The 16,510-nt window shown below is 39.2% G+C and overlaps 1 protein-coding gene across 1 annotated transcript in view; it reads left to right on the plus strand.

Moving 5' to 3' along the window:
- The window catches only part of SPG21 (SPG21 abhydrolase domain containing, maspardin), a 122,044-nt gene extending 110,202 nt beyond the window's left edge, over positions 1 to 11,842 (plus strand). Inside the window, exons 9-12 of the mRNA XM_053719353.1 lie at positions 10,726 to 10,834; positions 11,187 to 11,294; positions 11,504 to 11,644; positions 11,828 to 11,842. Coding sequence (XP_053575328.1) covers positions 10,726 to 10,834; positions 11,187 to 11,294; positions 11,504 to 11,644; positions 11,828 to 11,842 — 373 coding nt within the window. The remainder of the gene's footprint in view (positions 1 to 10,725; positions 10,835 to 11,186; positions 11,295 to 11,503; positions 11,645 to 11,827) is intronic.
- The last annotated feature ends 4,668 nt before the right edge of the window (positions 11,843 to 16,510 follow it).

A 16,510-nucleotide genomic window follows, 5' to 3' on the forward strand; every position in this document is an offset into this window, starting at 1 on the left:
GCCAAATTTTACAAATTTGATACTTTTGCTTCTTCGGAGGCTATTTTTGGGAGAAAGGTTTTGCAAGCTGTGGTGCCTTCCGTTTAGGTGACCTGATTTGCTCCCTCCCTTCATCCGTGTCCTAAAGCTTTGGTATTGGTTCCCACAAGTAAGGATGACGCCGTGGACCGGACACACCAATGTTGGAGAAAACAGAATTTATGCTTACCTGATAAATTACTTTCTCCAACGGTGTGTCCGGTCCACGGCCCGCCCTGGTTTTTTTAATCAGGTCTGATGAATTATTTTCTCTAACTACAGTCACCACGGTATCATATGATTTCTCCTATATATATTTCCTCCTGTCCGTCGGTCGAATGACTGGGGTGGGCGGAGCCTAGGAGGGATCATGTGACCAGCTTTGCTGGGACTCTTTGCCATTTCCTGTTGGGGAAGAGAATATCCCACAAGTAAGGATGACGCCGTGGACCGGACACACCGTTGGAGAAAGTAATTTATCAGGTAAGCATAAATTCTGTTTTTTGAGTACAGCTTTATATCTGTATTGAGTAAAGATATCGGTCTATAATTGCCTACCTGAGTAGTGTCTTTTTCTGGTTTGGGGATAACCGATATATATGCCTCAAGGGAACCCTCCGACCATGATGCACCATTATCTAAGGACTGGAAAAGGGTTGTTAGGTGGGGGATAAGCAAGTTTTTAAATCGCTTATAGTAAATGTTTGAGAACCCGTCTGGGCCCGGGCATTTTTGTGCTGGGAGGGAGTTTATAGCTGTTGCTACTTCTTGTGATGTAATGGGGCTATCCAAAAATTCTGTTAATTCTTTAGGGATGCTAGGGAGAGAAGCATCTGTTATGTACTGCTCAGTAGCTGAGGGGGTTGTGGAAGCTGGGGGGGCCTGGAGGTTATAGAGGTTACCATAGAAGTTTTTAAACTCCTCAACTATTGAAGGGCTGCTTACTAAACTGTTCCCCGCACCGTTCAGTATTTTGTGGATGTGAATGTTTAACCTACGTTCCCTAAGTGCTCTAGCTAGAGAAGGACCGATTTTATTAGACCTAGCAAGGAATGTCTTTTTAAGATATAATGCCCTGGTCTGGGCTTCCCTGTACATTAGCCTATTTAAGTCATTTCTATGTTGCCTCAGGAGATGAGATAGGTGGGGGTCCGTGGGTGCATCTTGATGTTGCTGTTCTAGGGTGCGTATGGAATGTAGGATGGTTGAAAACTGCGTTCTGAAATGTTTATTTTGTAAGGCTTTATGTTTGATAAATTCTCCACGTAGAACGGATTTATGGGCTTCCCAGAGTGTGTGGGGGGAGATGTCAACTGTGTTGTTAATCCTAAAGTATTCCTCAATAGTATCCGCAATGTGTTTGGTGAGGATTTTATTTTTTAGCAATGCTTCATCCAATTTCCAAATAAAGGGGGATAGGGGAGTTTCCGACCATTTAAGATTTATAGACACCATAGCGTGATCGGACCAACTAGTTGGGGTGATTTCAGAGTATTGGATATGACTATATATTGATTGATCAACTAGAACATGATCTATTCGGGAATAATTTTTATGTGGGTTGGAGTAGAAAGTGTAGGTGCGTTGGGAGGGGTGTTTCAATCTCCACGTGTCTATTAAAGTCAGACTTTGAATGAGGGACATAGTGTCAGCCAGCGTTTTAGAGGGGACACTGCTGCGTCCCGACGAACAATCCAAGATAGGGTCAAATGCTAGATTAAAGTCCCCTGCTAGAACAAGGGGTCCCTTCATGTGTGCCAGTATGTGACGTTTGATTGATTTCAGGAATTTGATCTGTTTTGTGTTAGGAACATAAATATTAGTCAGCGTAATAGGTCTGTTAAATAATAGGCCAGTCACTATAATCCATCTACCTCCTGGGTCAGATACAACTTCTAATAATTGGAATGGCAAATGTCTGTGAAACAATATCCCCACACCCCCCCGCTTTTCTAGCGTTATGGGAAAAGTAACCCACAGGATAATCTTTGTTAGAGAAAGGGGGAGGGGAATCCTTTGGAAAGTGGGTCTCCTGCACGAAAACCACATCTGCTTTTAACTTTTTAAACCAGGCTAGAGCAACAGAGCGTTTAGTGGGAGAGTTCAGGCCTTTGGCGTTTTGTGTAACTATTGAAACCAAAGGGGGTGTCATGATATCATGGTTTTCAATTGGGCTATATTATATAATTTGGAAATATGTAAGTGGGTTCCATTATGATTACTGAGTGAGATAGAGAAGTTAATTCTTACCTGAAATTGCAACTCTCCATAAGGTGTGCCGCCCCGTCCAGACCAAAGAGAGGGGGGAGGTGAAGAAAGGAAGTGAAGAAAACAGGGGACAGAAAGAAGTCTAGAAAAATAAAACAAAAAGATTAATATTCCAGTAAAAAGTCGAACATCAATATTAAAACTCAACAAATAATACAAACTATACATGAGTAATCAAACGAGAGTACTCGGGGGTGGTGTAGGGGGGAAAAAGTGGCTGCTACTACTTTTGGTAGCAGGCCGGTTTACTAACAAATTGTTTTATAGGAACGTGTCTACTGGCGTGTCACTTGGGGAAATAGGTAGCAAGTGCAACAAACCAAATAAGAGAATGACCTCACCCCTGGCTGCTAGGACGCTTAATAAATCACATCGGCCATGTGTGAGGACAAACTAGGGGGTCAATAAAACTGGGGTTGCAATATTACCGCTGTGAATCCAGTTGTAAAGGGGCCAGATATTTATACTAAACATATAAGGTACATTTAATAAAAAGCAGACATCAAACCCCATCACTCAGTTTGTTAGGTTAATATCTTTCATGAGAGTCCATCAGAAGTTGAGGGTGGGTCTTTGGCCTGTGTTCTGTTTCGTTTGTGGCGTGAGACTTGGGTCCATTCTTGTCTTCGTGGTCTTTGATCTTTAGACGGGAGGGGCATATCGGATGTGGATGGTAGGGTAGGGGGCCGAATGCCCAGTTGGGAGCAAAAGGACTCCAAATCTTCAGGGGTCTTATATGTTGCAGAGATATTATCCTTCACTACCCTGAGGCAGAAAGGGAAGCCCCAGCGGTATGGAATTTTTAGTTCTCTCAGGAGCAATGTCAGAGGTCTGGCCTCTCTCCTCTTGGCTAAAGTCATTTGGCTTAAGTCTGCAAAAAATTGTAAGGAATGACCTTCAAATGTAATAGGTGCATGCTGCCTTGCTGCAGATAGGATATCTTCCTTGTCTTTAAAGTTTGTAAATTTCAATATAATATCCCGTGGTGGTGCAGGTTCTTTGGGCAGGGGTCTCAAAGCACGGTGGTAACGGTCCAGCAAGTATTCTTTACCCTTGCCTTCTGTATTTTCGTTTCCCATGAGCTCATTAAACAATTTTTGTAGGAAAGGCAACAAGTCTATAGCTTTAATAGATTCAGGGACTCCCCGTATCCTAATGTTGTGGCGCCTGCCTCTGTTATCCAGGTCCTCGACCTGGTCTTGCAACTGCTGAATAATATTAGAGTTGCAGGTAGAATGTTGGATTTGCTGATCCAGCAGCCTGTCTGTACTTTCTAGGCTTTCTTCCAGGTTTGCGATTCTGTTGCCTATCTCGCTAATTTCTTTTTTAACCTCAGTGAGGCTTGATTTGATCATGGAGCTCACTTGTGCAATAAAATTGGAAAAGTCTTCCTTAGAGGGGAGAGATAGTATGTCTGCTTTAGTAAGAATATTATCCTCTTCTGGTGTTATGTCAGCCTCTGTTTGCACAGGGGGAGATTTTGAAGGAGAGGGGGGAGAATGTGCAGTGGGGATATCCATGGCCTTGAAAAAAGAATGAACTTTAGGTGTGGCTGTCCCAGTTCCCTTTAGTGATTTTTCAGCTCTGGGCCCCTTCCTAGAAGCCATGGGAGTGCAGTGTCAAGCACAATTTAGATGTATATTACAGACTCAAGTACTAGTTGGGTTATGGGCTAGGTTGCTGCACACTATGGAGACACAGCTCTTTCTTGATAACTATTGCGAGAGTAATTGAAAAGATGGCCTTTGCTAAAGTTCTCTAAGATAGGCCCACGTGGTCCGATTATGGTAGAAATAACTGCCCCAAAAAGAAAAGTATTTCAAGAGAAGTGTTTACTGTACTTTGTGTCACGATAACATTTTGTGAGTATCGTACCTATTTACGTATACTTCAGGCAGGCATGGGAGAATTTCGTGACCCGGTGTCCGGTGGCTTTATGTGTATGGCCTTAAATGGGGACTTTGGCGGTTTTACTCACTGCGGTGTCCTGAGCTGTTGTTACTTGCGATCCTATTGTGCATCGCTGCCTAGTCACAGTCCCTTGTGTTCCGGTGCGATAAGGTTGCGGCTTTTTCAGCCGGGCAGACTGTAGCTAGGGTTTGTATTTGCCTCAGGGCGCTTGTTTCAGGCCACGTGGTCCGCCGCGTTGGAGTGAAGATGTTAGTTTTCTCCGGCTGTGGGAATCGGTTGTGGCTCCAATTATGTGATCCAAGGGGTTAGCAATAGGTCTTGTGGCTAGCAATCACATTTATACACACGTTCCTGAGCCTTTATAACAAGTGGTAAGACCGGCCTCACACCGGAGCTCTTTCAGCTTGCGTCCATCACTGGAGCCAGCTAGCTCCGCCCCCCAGAACGCCTCTCTTTTTATCTGGTCTACAGATAATCGAGAAAGAAGAAATCTTCCTCTGGGGGAAGAATTTTTGAATTCGAGTTTGTAACCCTGAGATACTATATCTATTGCCCAAGGATCCTGGACATCTCTTATCCAAGCCTGGATGAAAAATGATAGTCTGCCCCCCACTAGATCCGGATCGGGGGCCGCCCCTTCATGCTGACTTAGTGGCAGCAACGTGTTTCTTGGGTTGTTTGCCTCTGCCGCCTCAACAGCTCTGCTGAGGCGCCTACCTGCCCCCTCGAAATTGTCTGCGCTGTTCACACACACTCTGCCTAAGACCGTTTGCTCTAAAACAGAAGACCATGCAGTCCCGTCAGAGAGGAAGCTCCTATCACACTCTCCTCCGTTGTAGCGATCCGGAAATGGAGTAGCGCGGCTTCCAGAGCATGGGAGAAGAACCCCGCCCTTCGTGGGCGTCACTAATACCCCACGTCATACAGATTGAGCCCTCAAGAACCGCGAGCCGTATGTCGCTGCATTGCATGCGGTTTAAGTACCCTGAAGCCTCTCACATCGATCTGAGAGGTGCATACAGACATACAAACGGTTTGCAAGTTATAGACAAACACCGAGTTCACACAAACACCAGAGACAAGCTCCACCCTCAGGCAGACATAGAAACTAATCTCCCAGCATCAGCCCAGTCCATAAACGCTCCCACATATTTTCATAAATGTGCCCAGAGCGATTCAAACTATCAACCCCCACCACCTCCTCCTTAACCCTTTAATGGAGGTCCTGGGTAAAATAAGGGGTTTGCAGACAGAGAAGGTAGCAGTGAATCCCTGAGTTAATTCTGTCCCAGAAAAAAAGAGCTGCACATACCTTATTGCTGATCGACAGCATGAAACGTCCCACAGCTACAAAAAAGTCTTCATTATCTTCTTGTCAATCTGTGGAGACATACAGGGCCTTAGAATGTCTAAGACCATTTTGAGAAGGGCAGCATACAGTATGGGAGGCGCAGTGAGAAATTAATCCCACCAGTTCCCAATGCCTTAAAGCCACCTGTAGCTCTGCTAACAAGAGGCTGACCAGGTCCTGGCTACACCCTGTAGAAAAATGGTACTCACTGGCACCATTTGAAAATAAAAAACTCTTGATTGAAGAAACTAAACTAACACCTCACTTTACCTCTTCCTATTCTAACACAGGCAAAGAGAATGACTGGGGTGGGAGGGAAGGGAGGAGCTATATATACAGCTCTGCTGTGGTGCTCTTTGCCTCCTCCTGTTGACCAGGAGGCGATATCCCATAAGTCTTGTCATAAATCTTGTAAAAGAAAGTTATTTAAAATTTGTATTCTCTATCTGAATTATGAAGGAAAACATATTTTTGGTTTTATGTCCCTTCAAGTATGCCTCCTACTTCCCTTTCCCTCCCAGTAGTTCTTTCCTTCGTCAAGGAGAGGGCAAGGATAGAGGTGTTCAGGATTCTTGATGAAAATGTCAGCAATATTTAATCCAATTTTTCTCTCAATGGATAGTTCCTGTGAGAGAGTACTGGCACTACAATGTTAATCTCCTCTCAGGAGTTGTGGTCACAAGCCTGCCAATTGTGTCTCTGGGATAGTTCCTTAGCCGCCTCTGTTAGTTACAGAATAGGATGGGCTTCTAATGCACATTGCAGTTTAAGTTGCTAAGTGGTTAAAGCGGTGGGGTAAGTACCTAGGTCTCACATAACCTTCAGGCTACACACAATTACAGGTAGAAGCCCCTTTATCCAAACTGCTTAATAAAGTGAGCACAATGTTATCTTTATGACACACATGAACTAGTGCTTTTTCTGGCTATGACATTTTTTAAAAATGCAATGAGATGAGGCGGCCTTCAAGGACTTTGAAATCAGCATATGAGCATACCTAGGTTTAGCTTTCGACAAAGAATACCGAGAACAAAAAAAATTTGATAATAGTATATTGGAAAGTTGTTTTAAAAAGGGACAGTCAGATAGGGCATGGCATTTTAAAGACCTTAGCCGTTCAGGGCTCGAAACTGGTTGAGGATAAGCCTGTAAATAAGTTGGATATCATTTAAGGCACTTGAAACTTTTCCTGCTCCCTCCTTGGTTTCTGATATTATTTCCAAGGAATGGGACAATCCTGGAGTTCAGTTTACTCCTTGCCCAGGGCAAGAAGTCTAGGCCTTAGGGAAAATCATTCCTTTCATTAGAACAAGAACCAGAGATCATCATCTTCTCAGAAGGCAGATTTCTACCTGGAGACTGAATCTGGTTTGTCCAAGCAGACTAAGAAGTCTGTTTCAGATAACAAGTCTGCATCATGGTGTGTGTGTCCCGATCTGGACTCTTCTTCTGGTAGGTTGCAGATCAAGTCTTTGTCAGGAGGCCTGGTTTTCTTCTGTTTAGGATACTTGGGTCCTGGAGATTGTGTCTCATGGTTACAGAATATGTTTCTGGTCTCGACCTCCTCGGGAGAGGTTAATTCTGTCCCACATCTCAAAAGACCATAAAATTGAGTGGCCGCTTTTCAGTGTGTGAATGATTTGGAGGGCATGGGAGTCATTGTCCCAGTTCTATTGGCAGATCAAGAAATAGGTTTTTATTCCAATCTATTCATCGTGCCAGAAAAGGAGGGCACGTTTAGATCCATTCTAGACTTAGACTTTGAACAACTTGTTAAGAGTCCCTTCCTTCCAAATGGAGACCATCATGTCTATCCTATGCCTCTAGTTCTTCAGGATCAGTTCATATCAACAATAGACTTGAGAGACACGTACCTGCACATTACGATTTACAGAGATCATCATCATCATTCTTTTATCAAAATTTCCAGTATCTCAGTTGAACTGCTTGAAGATTGATTCAGGCTTTGTAAGCCTTTTACCAGGAGAGTTTACCACAAGGTGTGGAAAGTATATATTTCTTGGTGTTCTGATCAAGGTTGTTCTTGGCATTCTGTGAGAATTCCACGTATTTTTACAATTTCTTCAGGATGGAATAGATAAAGGTTTATCATTCACCTCTATTACGGGTCAGATTTCTGCACTTTCTATTTCGTTGCACAGGAAACTAGTTCACCCACCTGATACTCAGTCACTTGTTCAGTTTCTGGTTAAAATCAGACCTGTTATCAAGCCTATTTCTCCGCCATGGAGTCTTAATTTTGGTTCTTAGAGTTTTGTAACATCCTCCCTTTGAACACTGTCTTGCGTACTTTGTCGTTTGTTTGTTTTGTATTCAGGAAAACGTAAGGGCTATAAGGTGTCTTCAGTCTCTTTGGCTTCATGGTCGAAGAGTTTGATTCACAAGGCTTACTTGGAGGTGGGGCAGCAACAGCCTGCCAGAATTATGGCTCATTCTACTTGTTCTGTTTCTACTTCCTGGGCTTTCAAGAATGAGGCTTCTGTAGTAAAAATTTGCAGGGCTGCAACCTGAGCTAAGTTCAATGTGTTCACTACACAAACTTGTCATAAGAAACTGTTGAAGCAAATGTGTGAATACAAAATCAATAAGGAAAACAAGTTATTTATATATGTTTCCACAAATGATAGAAAAATAAGCACTTGTTCCTTCAGGTTTTTTTAACCTTTTTTCAAAGCGGATGTTTTTATGCATATAATTTCTTAACCCAAATTTGACTATATATTTTCTGACCTGGGTCCTTAAAGGGACAGTCTAGTCAAAAAGAATCTTTCATGATTCAGATAGGGTATGTAATTTTAAACAACTTTCCAGTTTACTTTTATCATCAATTTTGCTTTGTTCTTTTGGTATTCTTGGTTGAAAGCCAAACTTAGGCAGGCTCATATGCTAATTTCTTAGCCCTAGAAGACTGCTTCTTATCTTAATGCAGTTTTACATTTTTTCACAACTAGAGGTCGTTAGTTCATGTGTGCCATATAAATAACATTGTGCTCACAACCATGGAGTTACCAACGAGTCAGCACTGATTGGCTAAAATCCAAGTCTGTCAAAAGAACTGAATTAAGGGGGCAGAGACTTAGATACAAGGTAATCGGAGGTAAAAAAAAAAGTATATTAATATAACAGTGTATATTACTGGGGAATGGGTAATAAAGGGATTATCTATCTTTTTAAACAATAAAAACTCTCATGTAGACTGTCCCTTTTAACAAGTACCCATAATGGCATTTAGGAGGGTAAACAATTTGCAAGATGTGTTAGAACAGATGTGGTCTCTGTGAAAAAAAGAGTCAAAGATATATAACCGAAATCTTACTTAGCATGCTTAGGGTGATCTGCCCTTAGTCTCATGCCTCTTTATCCTAGGCCGGACATAGTGTGAGCCAGTTAAGGTGGCAGATTATAGATCATGTGGGAAACTTGAGAACTGGAGGAGACAGAAATTATTAAAGCAGAAAGAAACCTATTGGGTTTACAATTTAGAAAGTACTTTATGTATCCTAAGGGGTTGAATAGAGATGGTGACTTTTTTGGGTTGTGGTGTGTTGTTGTGTTTTTTTTGTAACCCTGTATTGATTTCTTTATCTGTATGCCTTTTTTATTGTTCTCAGATGTGTAGTGATCATTGGTTATGATATATATGTATTGCAAGCCTGCCTCTGGGAAAAATGGAAAGAAATATTAGTGAAAAGGCCACTAGGTGGTGACAAAAGGAAAGAAAATATTTTCTTAATAAATTTGCATCACCTGTTAATGATTGTTAATCAGTGATTTTATCTATAAAGTAAAGAAATAAAAGATGTGTGGTGCATGCATGATTAAGGCCAATATGGCCAAAACATCACATTATGGTTTGTACTGCTTGATTTTATACAGAGTGGTGCGTATATAGTGTGTATTTATATAGCCCATAAAGTTGTTTGTTTAAAAAAAATAAAAGATAGTTTATATTTAAATAACATTGCTCTGATTTTCAGACTCCTAACCTAACCAACCCCCAAAGTTTTAGGAGAATACCGACGTATACCTACTCCAGCTTGCTTCTGTTTGTGTAAACAGTCTTTTCATATGTAGGGGAGGGGGGAGTGTCTGCTATTTCCCACTTGCATTGGGTGTTGCAGTAACCTTTTAAACAGAGCTAAACTGGAAGCTTCTAAGTAAGTTTTTTTTTTTTTTTTAAACGGTTTTATACTGGATTTTTATATCAGTATTTGTGCATATTCTTTATAGTAGTGTCTGTTGCATGCAGTTATATGAAAATTGGTGTATACTGTCCCTTTAAAGGGACATGAAGCACAATATTTTTTTTTTACATGTTTAAACAACTTTGCAATTTACTTCTATAATCTCATTTGCTTCATTCTCTTGGTATCCTTTGTTGAAGGAGCAGAAATGCACTACTGGGGGCTAGCTGAAAGCCAATGACGAGGCATATCTTTGCAGCCCCCAATCAGCAGCTCATGAGCCTACCTAGGTATAGTTTTCAACAAAGGATATTAAGAGAATGAAACAAATTAGATAATAAAAATAAATTGGAAAGTTATTTAAAACGGCATCTATCTCAATCATGAAAGAAGCAAAAAATTAGTTATCGGGTTAGTCAGTTCTGCTGTTATATCACAATAAGGCTTTTAAGTTTATAAAAGAAAAAGGCATCTTGTGGACCTCAAGAACAATGAGAATTATATATAATAATATGGACATTATATGAGCCAGTATGATCAGGAGCAAAAATCCAGTCCCCACCCATTAGATTAAACCTTGGGTGCTAAATACCTATCTAAGTACAAAAATATCAGCAGAATTTCGATGAGTATAGGTCAAGCCTTAACATTTTAAGAAAAAGGCAGTTACAGCCTGTGATATAAATCAGGTAAAACATATTATAATCGCTGATGCATATAAACTCAAATCTAGAGCAAAACTATAAAACAGACTATATCATTCTATACCAGGGAGTGTGTATAACAGTAATAAAGTGCAAACACAGCATTGCCAATGGCAAATTCCTAGGCACAGCCTTGAAAAAAACTGTTAGGAGAGCCTTAGAACAAACTATTTGATTTATAAATATATATTATCATCTATTTGTACCAAATTGTATAACTCTGCAGATAATAGTTTGTCTTCTAAGATTTTAGCTTTTTGTTTTCTAGCTTCTGGCTAATGCCTGCCTTCATGCTAAAGAAGATTGTATTGGGGAACTTTGGATCTGGCCCTGTGGATCCTGTTATGGCTGACGCTATTGATTTCATGGTCGATCGGGTACGAGTGCTTCCTCTGTTCATGTCTAGTAATTACTCTGTAGCTGTATATGTGGTCGCTGATGAATGCAAGCTTGACTTATCTTTTTGTGTAAAGTACAGAAAACCTGCAAAATACTGAGTATACATGCAATTATGACTTAGAATAGTGGTGTTTTGCCAGGTTGAATGTGAACAGAGGGGTTGCCATTATCTTTTACACTTTCTTTAGCATTTAATAATAACTAAAAAACTATCATTTGTAATCTGCTTATCTTTAGATGACAATTGCTTGCTGTCCTGTCTCTGAATCTTTTTCATGTAAGTGACCTGGGTGCTGAGAGCATTTTATGAATGGTTTGTCTTCTCCATAGTTGGAAAGCCTTAATCAGAGTGAACTGGCTTCTCGTCTCACCCTAAACTGTCAAAATTCCTATGTGGAACCTCATAAGATTCGGGACGTTGCTGTGACCATCATGGATGTATGTTCTTAATATTTTGTTGTTGTTGTTTTTATTTAAATATTCACTGGCATCTATATAGCTTATGTGCAGTTTGTTGCCTTACACTACCTAGGAAATATGTTACAGGCATAGCTGTGATTCTCCTTAGTTGAGGACAGCACCTATACATGCACAAAATGCACTTGACTAGCGAATATAGCATTCAGTGAAACTATTTCCTATTGCAGGTGTTCGATCAGAGTGCACTTTCTACAGAGGCTAAAGAAGAAATGTACAAACTTTACCCCAACGCTAGGAGGGCCCACCTGAAAACTGGAGGCAACTTCCCATATTTGAGTAGGAGTGCAGAAGTCAACCTGTATGTCCAGGTAGGTACTATGATTTCCCCCTCCTATACCCATGTACATCAGCTTCAGCAACCCTGTAGAGTAAACTATTTAATGTCTAAGAAAAATGCATTTACCAGACTTTAAATCACCCTCATTATTGCACTTACAAATTCCTTTGTTAGTTCACTTGCAAAAACAATATATTTTATATGCCTGAAACAGGTGGAAACACATTAAATCTCTCTTCAGTTCTTACATGCATAAAACAAATGTCACTTAAAGTACATTAACATTAAAGCAAGATACGGTTATATGGTTAAAGTAAGATTGAATTTACAAACCTATTGTGCAACATAGATTATGATACTATAGTACTTATATGACATGAAATCCACAATGAACTATAATTTCACTGAAATATATCTTCCAAAATTATCATGCTCAAGAAATAATATGTGATAATTCTTAAGATATAAGAGTAAAACGACTGCAAGTGGCATACCAGTCAATAAATATAAATACATTCTATCTGAATTTAATTTGAGTATATTTGCAAATGCATTAGCAGCACACCAGCAGCACAATATCATGAAATTGAATTGATGTATCTACCTAGCTAATTATACTAGACACTACTACTCCTAGTTACCAATTGTTCTTTTGTAACGTCAGGGACCACAAGATGATGGTACCCCAATACGAACCATATAATATCCTATAACAGCACCATATTTGCCATGTAGAGAATGCTATTAATTCTGGGACTACCTAGAACCCAGGTACACATCAGAGAGTCAATATCCCCCATATTGACCCCTCAGAAGACGTCAAACAGATATGTACTACATCGGTATTTCACCACTATAAGAGATCTCCCGTTTACCCGTAGACCATCCAAAAGGGGTATCAATACTAATTTACGTGGTTAGTGGTCAGTAAATGACCAATGCATATAAATTGGTCAATTTAACCTCTATTTAGCTCTCTTGAATCCTTCTGAGTACCAATTTGAATTTTTGCTACTACAAATATGTTCTACTCCTGAGGCTATTATAGCCACAGGTTTCCATTCACTCACTTTTTTTTAATATGTATACCCCCATTTTAACAATATTATTAAATGTTAAAGGATTACTGTGTTTTCCTTTTTTAAATACACAATATTGACATATTTTGTTTAAGCTTTATCTATTAACATCTTCAAACCTATATATTTTCAAAAACGAAGCTTTATAAGCTTATATTTTTAATCTACATTACCCGGTCATGACGTCACCTTTTCCAGCCCTCCGTTTTCTACATAGTGTGTATACAAACACTTTGACCAATTGCAGATCGAGTTTATGCATAAAATTAGCCAGCAAACTCTTCCTAATAGGCCTGCGCATCAAATCTTGAAAATCGCGCATGCGCATTTCAAATTCAAGAAGCCGAAGTTACCCACACCATAGTTCGTTTCACGCTTGCGCATTAGAGTTAAAAATCAATGCAATCTGTTAGCCAGACTTTCTAATAATGATAGAAACGTCTTATCTTTTGCCAAAAGTGTTATGTCAGTTTACGATGAAATAAGAAGTAAAGCAGTAATTTTCTTTTCACTTTATATGTGATGAATTGTTTTTGGAACTCAAAACCGTATATAATTTGATTCTATTTCATACTTTTTACTTATTTTTTTTTTCTATTTGCAGCACTCAATTTCAATGAAATATATTTTTATTGCTTATTATTAATGTCTTTATTATTTTTATAATTAAATAAATAATGTGATCCATATCTACTTATTATTATAAATAAGTTAGTTAAAAAAACACATAAATAGCATAATGCAATTATGAAATATCACAATCCAAAAATAAATACATAAAATGTATTTGTGTCACATATGACATAAGCACCATGTATAAATTAGTATAAATATATAAATTTGTATAAATCGATAATGCTATCTGCACAATGCAATATTATTATATTATATTTAAAGATGCATAGGGTATATTTTTTATAATTATTATTGTTAAAACTTTAGTTTCTTTCCATGACAAAGTCACAATTAATTGTACATTTATCTTTGCCCTCTCTTTAATTTTTTATGATATGAATGATTATCACTCTCAATGAGGATGATCTCCCTTTACCCAAAAACTGTTAGTGCCATAAACTCTGTGTCATGCAAATTAGAGAATAACAATTAAAATATGCTCTTAATTTCTCAAAATGATTATCTTTTTAAATCATGGGATGGGTGTAATGATAAACGCTATTTGTAAGCGCCCTGCCAACCTCTCACCCCTCTCTATACCTCTATTTTTCATCCATCTCTAGCTTTTTTCACACATCCTCTTGTCCTGCTCTCTACCTAACCAACTCCCTCTCTCTATTTCCCAGCACATTTACCTCTTACCCCTCTCTCTAGCTGTCATCCCTCTCTCTACCTCTCTCACCCTCTCTCTACCTTTCTTTCTCTCCCTCTCCCTACCTATCTTTCTCAAAATTTCCCTACCTCTTTCACACCCCATTTCTCTACCTCTCTTTCTCATCTACTCACCCCTCTCTATACCTCTCTCATCTACTCACCCATCTCTCTAACTCTTATTCTCATCCACTCAAACCTCTCTATACCTCTCTTTTTCTCATCCACTCACCCCTCTCTCTATCTCTCTCAACCACTCACCCATATTTCTATCTCTCTATCCAATCTTTCAAACTCTCTTTCCCACTCACCCCTTTATCCATTTCTATTTCTAAACCCTCTTATCTACCTTTCTTTCCCACCCTCTCACCCCTCTCTCTACCTTTATTTCCCACCCTCTCACCCCTCTCTCTACCTTGCTTTTCTTTTTTTTTCACCCCTCTCTCTACCTTTATTTCCCAATCTCTCAACCCTCTCTACACTTTTCTTTACCACCCTCTCACACCTCTCTTTACCTTTCATTCACACATTCACCCCTGTCTCAACCTTTCTTTCCCACACTCTCACCCCTCTATCTACCTTTATTTCATACACTCTCACCACTATATCTACCTTTCTTTCTCACCCTCTTTCTACCTCTATTTTATACACCATCAACCTCTCACCACTCTCTCTACCTCTCTCATCCTCTATCTCACACCCCATCAACCTCTCACCCCTCTTTCTATTTCTCACCCCTCTACCTCTCTCACCCTCTATGTGCATCTCTTTTTAAACCTCTCCCTACCCTTTTAAAAAACCCATAAAGCTCTAATCGCTATATCTAGTTCTCACCACTCTCTTCCTCTATCACCCACTCTCTACCTCTCTCTCTCTCTCTCTCCATAATTCTTTGTATCACTACTTCAACCTCTCACCCCTCTGTCTAGATCTCACCCCTCTATCTAGTTCATAAACCTCTCCCTACCTATCTTTCTCTACCTCTCATCTACCCTGAACATCTGACTCTCTCACCCACATACTCTCATAACTATCATCCTTTCACCATCCCTCTCTTACCATCCCTTTCTCTCTCGCACTCTTCCTACCTTTCTTTGTAAAACTCTTGCCCATCTTTCTCAGCATCTGACCACCCTTATTTCTTCTCTATCTCTCTTACCCTATTTAATACTCCATTAACATTCTTATTTGAATGAGTATCAACAAAATAAAATAATTATATTAATATAACTACCTGTGCATAACTGCACATCTGTGACTGTGAAGCTGAGGACTGACTTTTATAGTCAAATGTCTAATACATTTTTTCTGTTGGATGAACAATGTGACAGAGATCAAAAACAAATAATTAAATATGGTCATTTGCAGCTTATTTTAAACATACACTTGTCAAATTTAAAAAAAAAGAATACCAACTGAAAAAAATTCAAAATCATAAGATAAGTCCAATTTTTTTATACTAAAATTTTATCTTTGGTTATCTTTTTTTTAAAAGTATGCCTAGGTAGTCTCAGCAGCATCATTTCAATGCTGGTAGCTAGCTGTTGATTGTTGGCTGCACATATATTCCTCATGTTACTGCTTCAACAGATGTTTTCATCTAACTCCCAGTAGTGCATTGATAGTCCGCAGATGACTTTACTCTTTCCATTAATTTATTAAATTAATTTATATCTTTATCTCTCTCTTTCTTTCAGTATTTATTGATCTTTTTGTCTCTATCTATAACTTTCTCTATCTCTTTGACACTTCCTATTTATATATGTATATTTTTAAAAATAAATTTTCATCTCAATTACACTCTATCATTTATGCTCTATTTCTATTTTTTTTTAATTTTTATAATATATATATATATATATATATATTTTTTTTTAAACTTTATCTCTATTACACTATATAAATATATGTATTTCTCCAACATAGGTGTGTCCGGTCCACGGCGTCATCCTTACTTGTGGGATATTCTCTTCCCCAACAGGAAATGGCAAAGAGCCCAGCAAAGCTGGTCACATGATCCCTCCTAGGCTCCGCCTACCCCAGTCATTCTCTTTGCCGTTGTACAGGCAACATCTCCACGGAGATGGCTTAGAGTTTTTTAGTGTTTAACTGTAGTTTTTATTATTCAATCAAGAGTTTGTTATTTTAAAATAGTGCTGGTATGTACTATTTACTCAGAAACAGAAAAGAGATGAAGATTTCTGTTTGTATGAGGAAAATGATTTTAGCACCGTAACTAAAATCCATGGCTGTTCCACACAGGACTGTTGAGAGCAATTAACTTCAGTTGGGGGAACAGTGTGCAGTCTCTTGCTGCTTGAGGTATGACACATTCTAACAAGACGATGTAATGCTGGAAGCTGTCATTTTTCCCTATGGGATCCGGTAAGCCATGTTTATTACGATGGTAAATAAGGGCTTCACAAGGGCTTATTAAGATTGTAGACTTTTCTGGGCTAAATCGATTCAGTTTTAAAACATATTTAGCTTTG

This window comes from Bombina bombina, chromosome 6 (genome assembly GCF_027579735.1).
Source record: "Bombina bombina isolate aBomBom1 chromosome 6, aBomBom1.pri, whole genome shotgun sequence".
In the NCBI taxonomy this organism is placed as follows: Eukaryota; Metazoa; Chordata; class Amphibia; order Anura; family Bombinatoridae; genus Bombina; species Bombina bombina.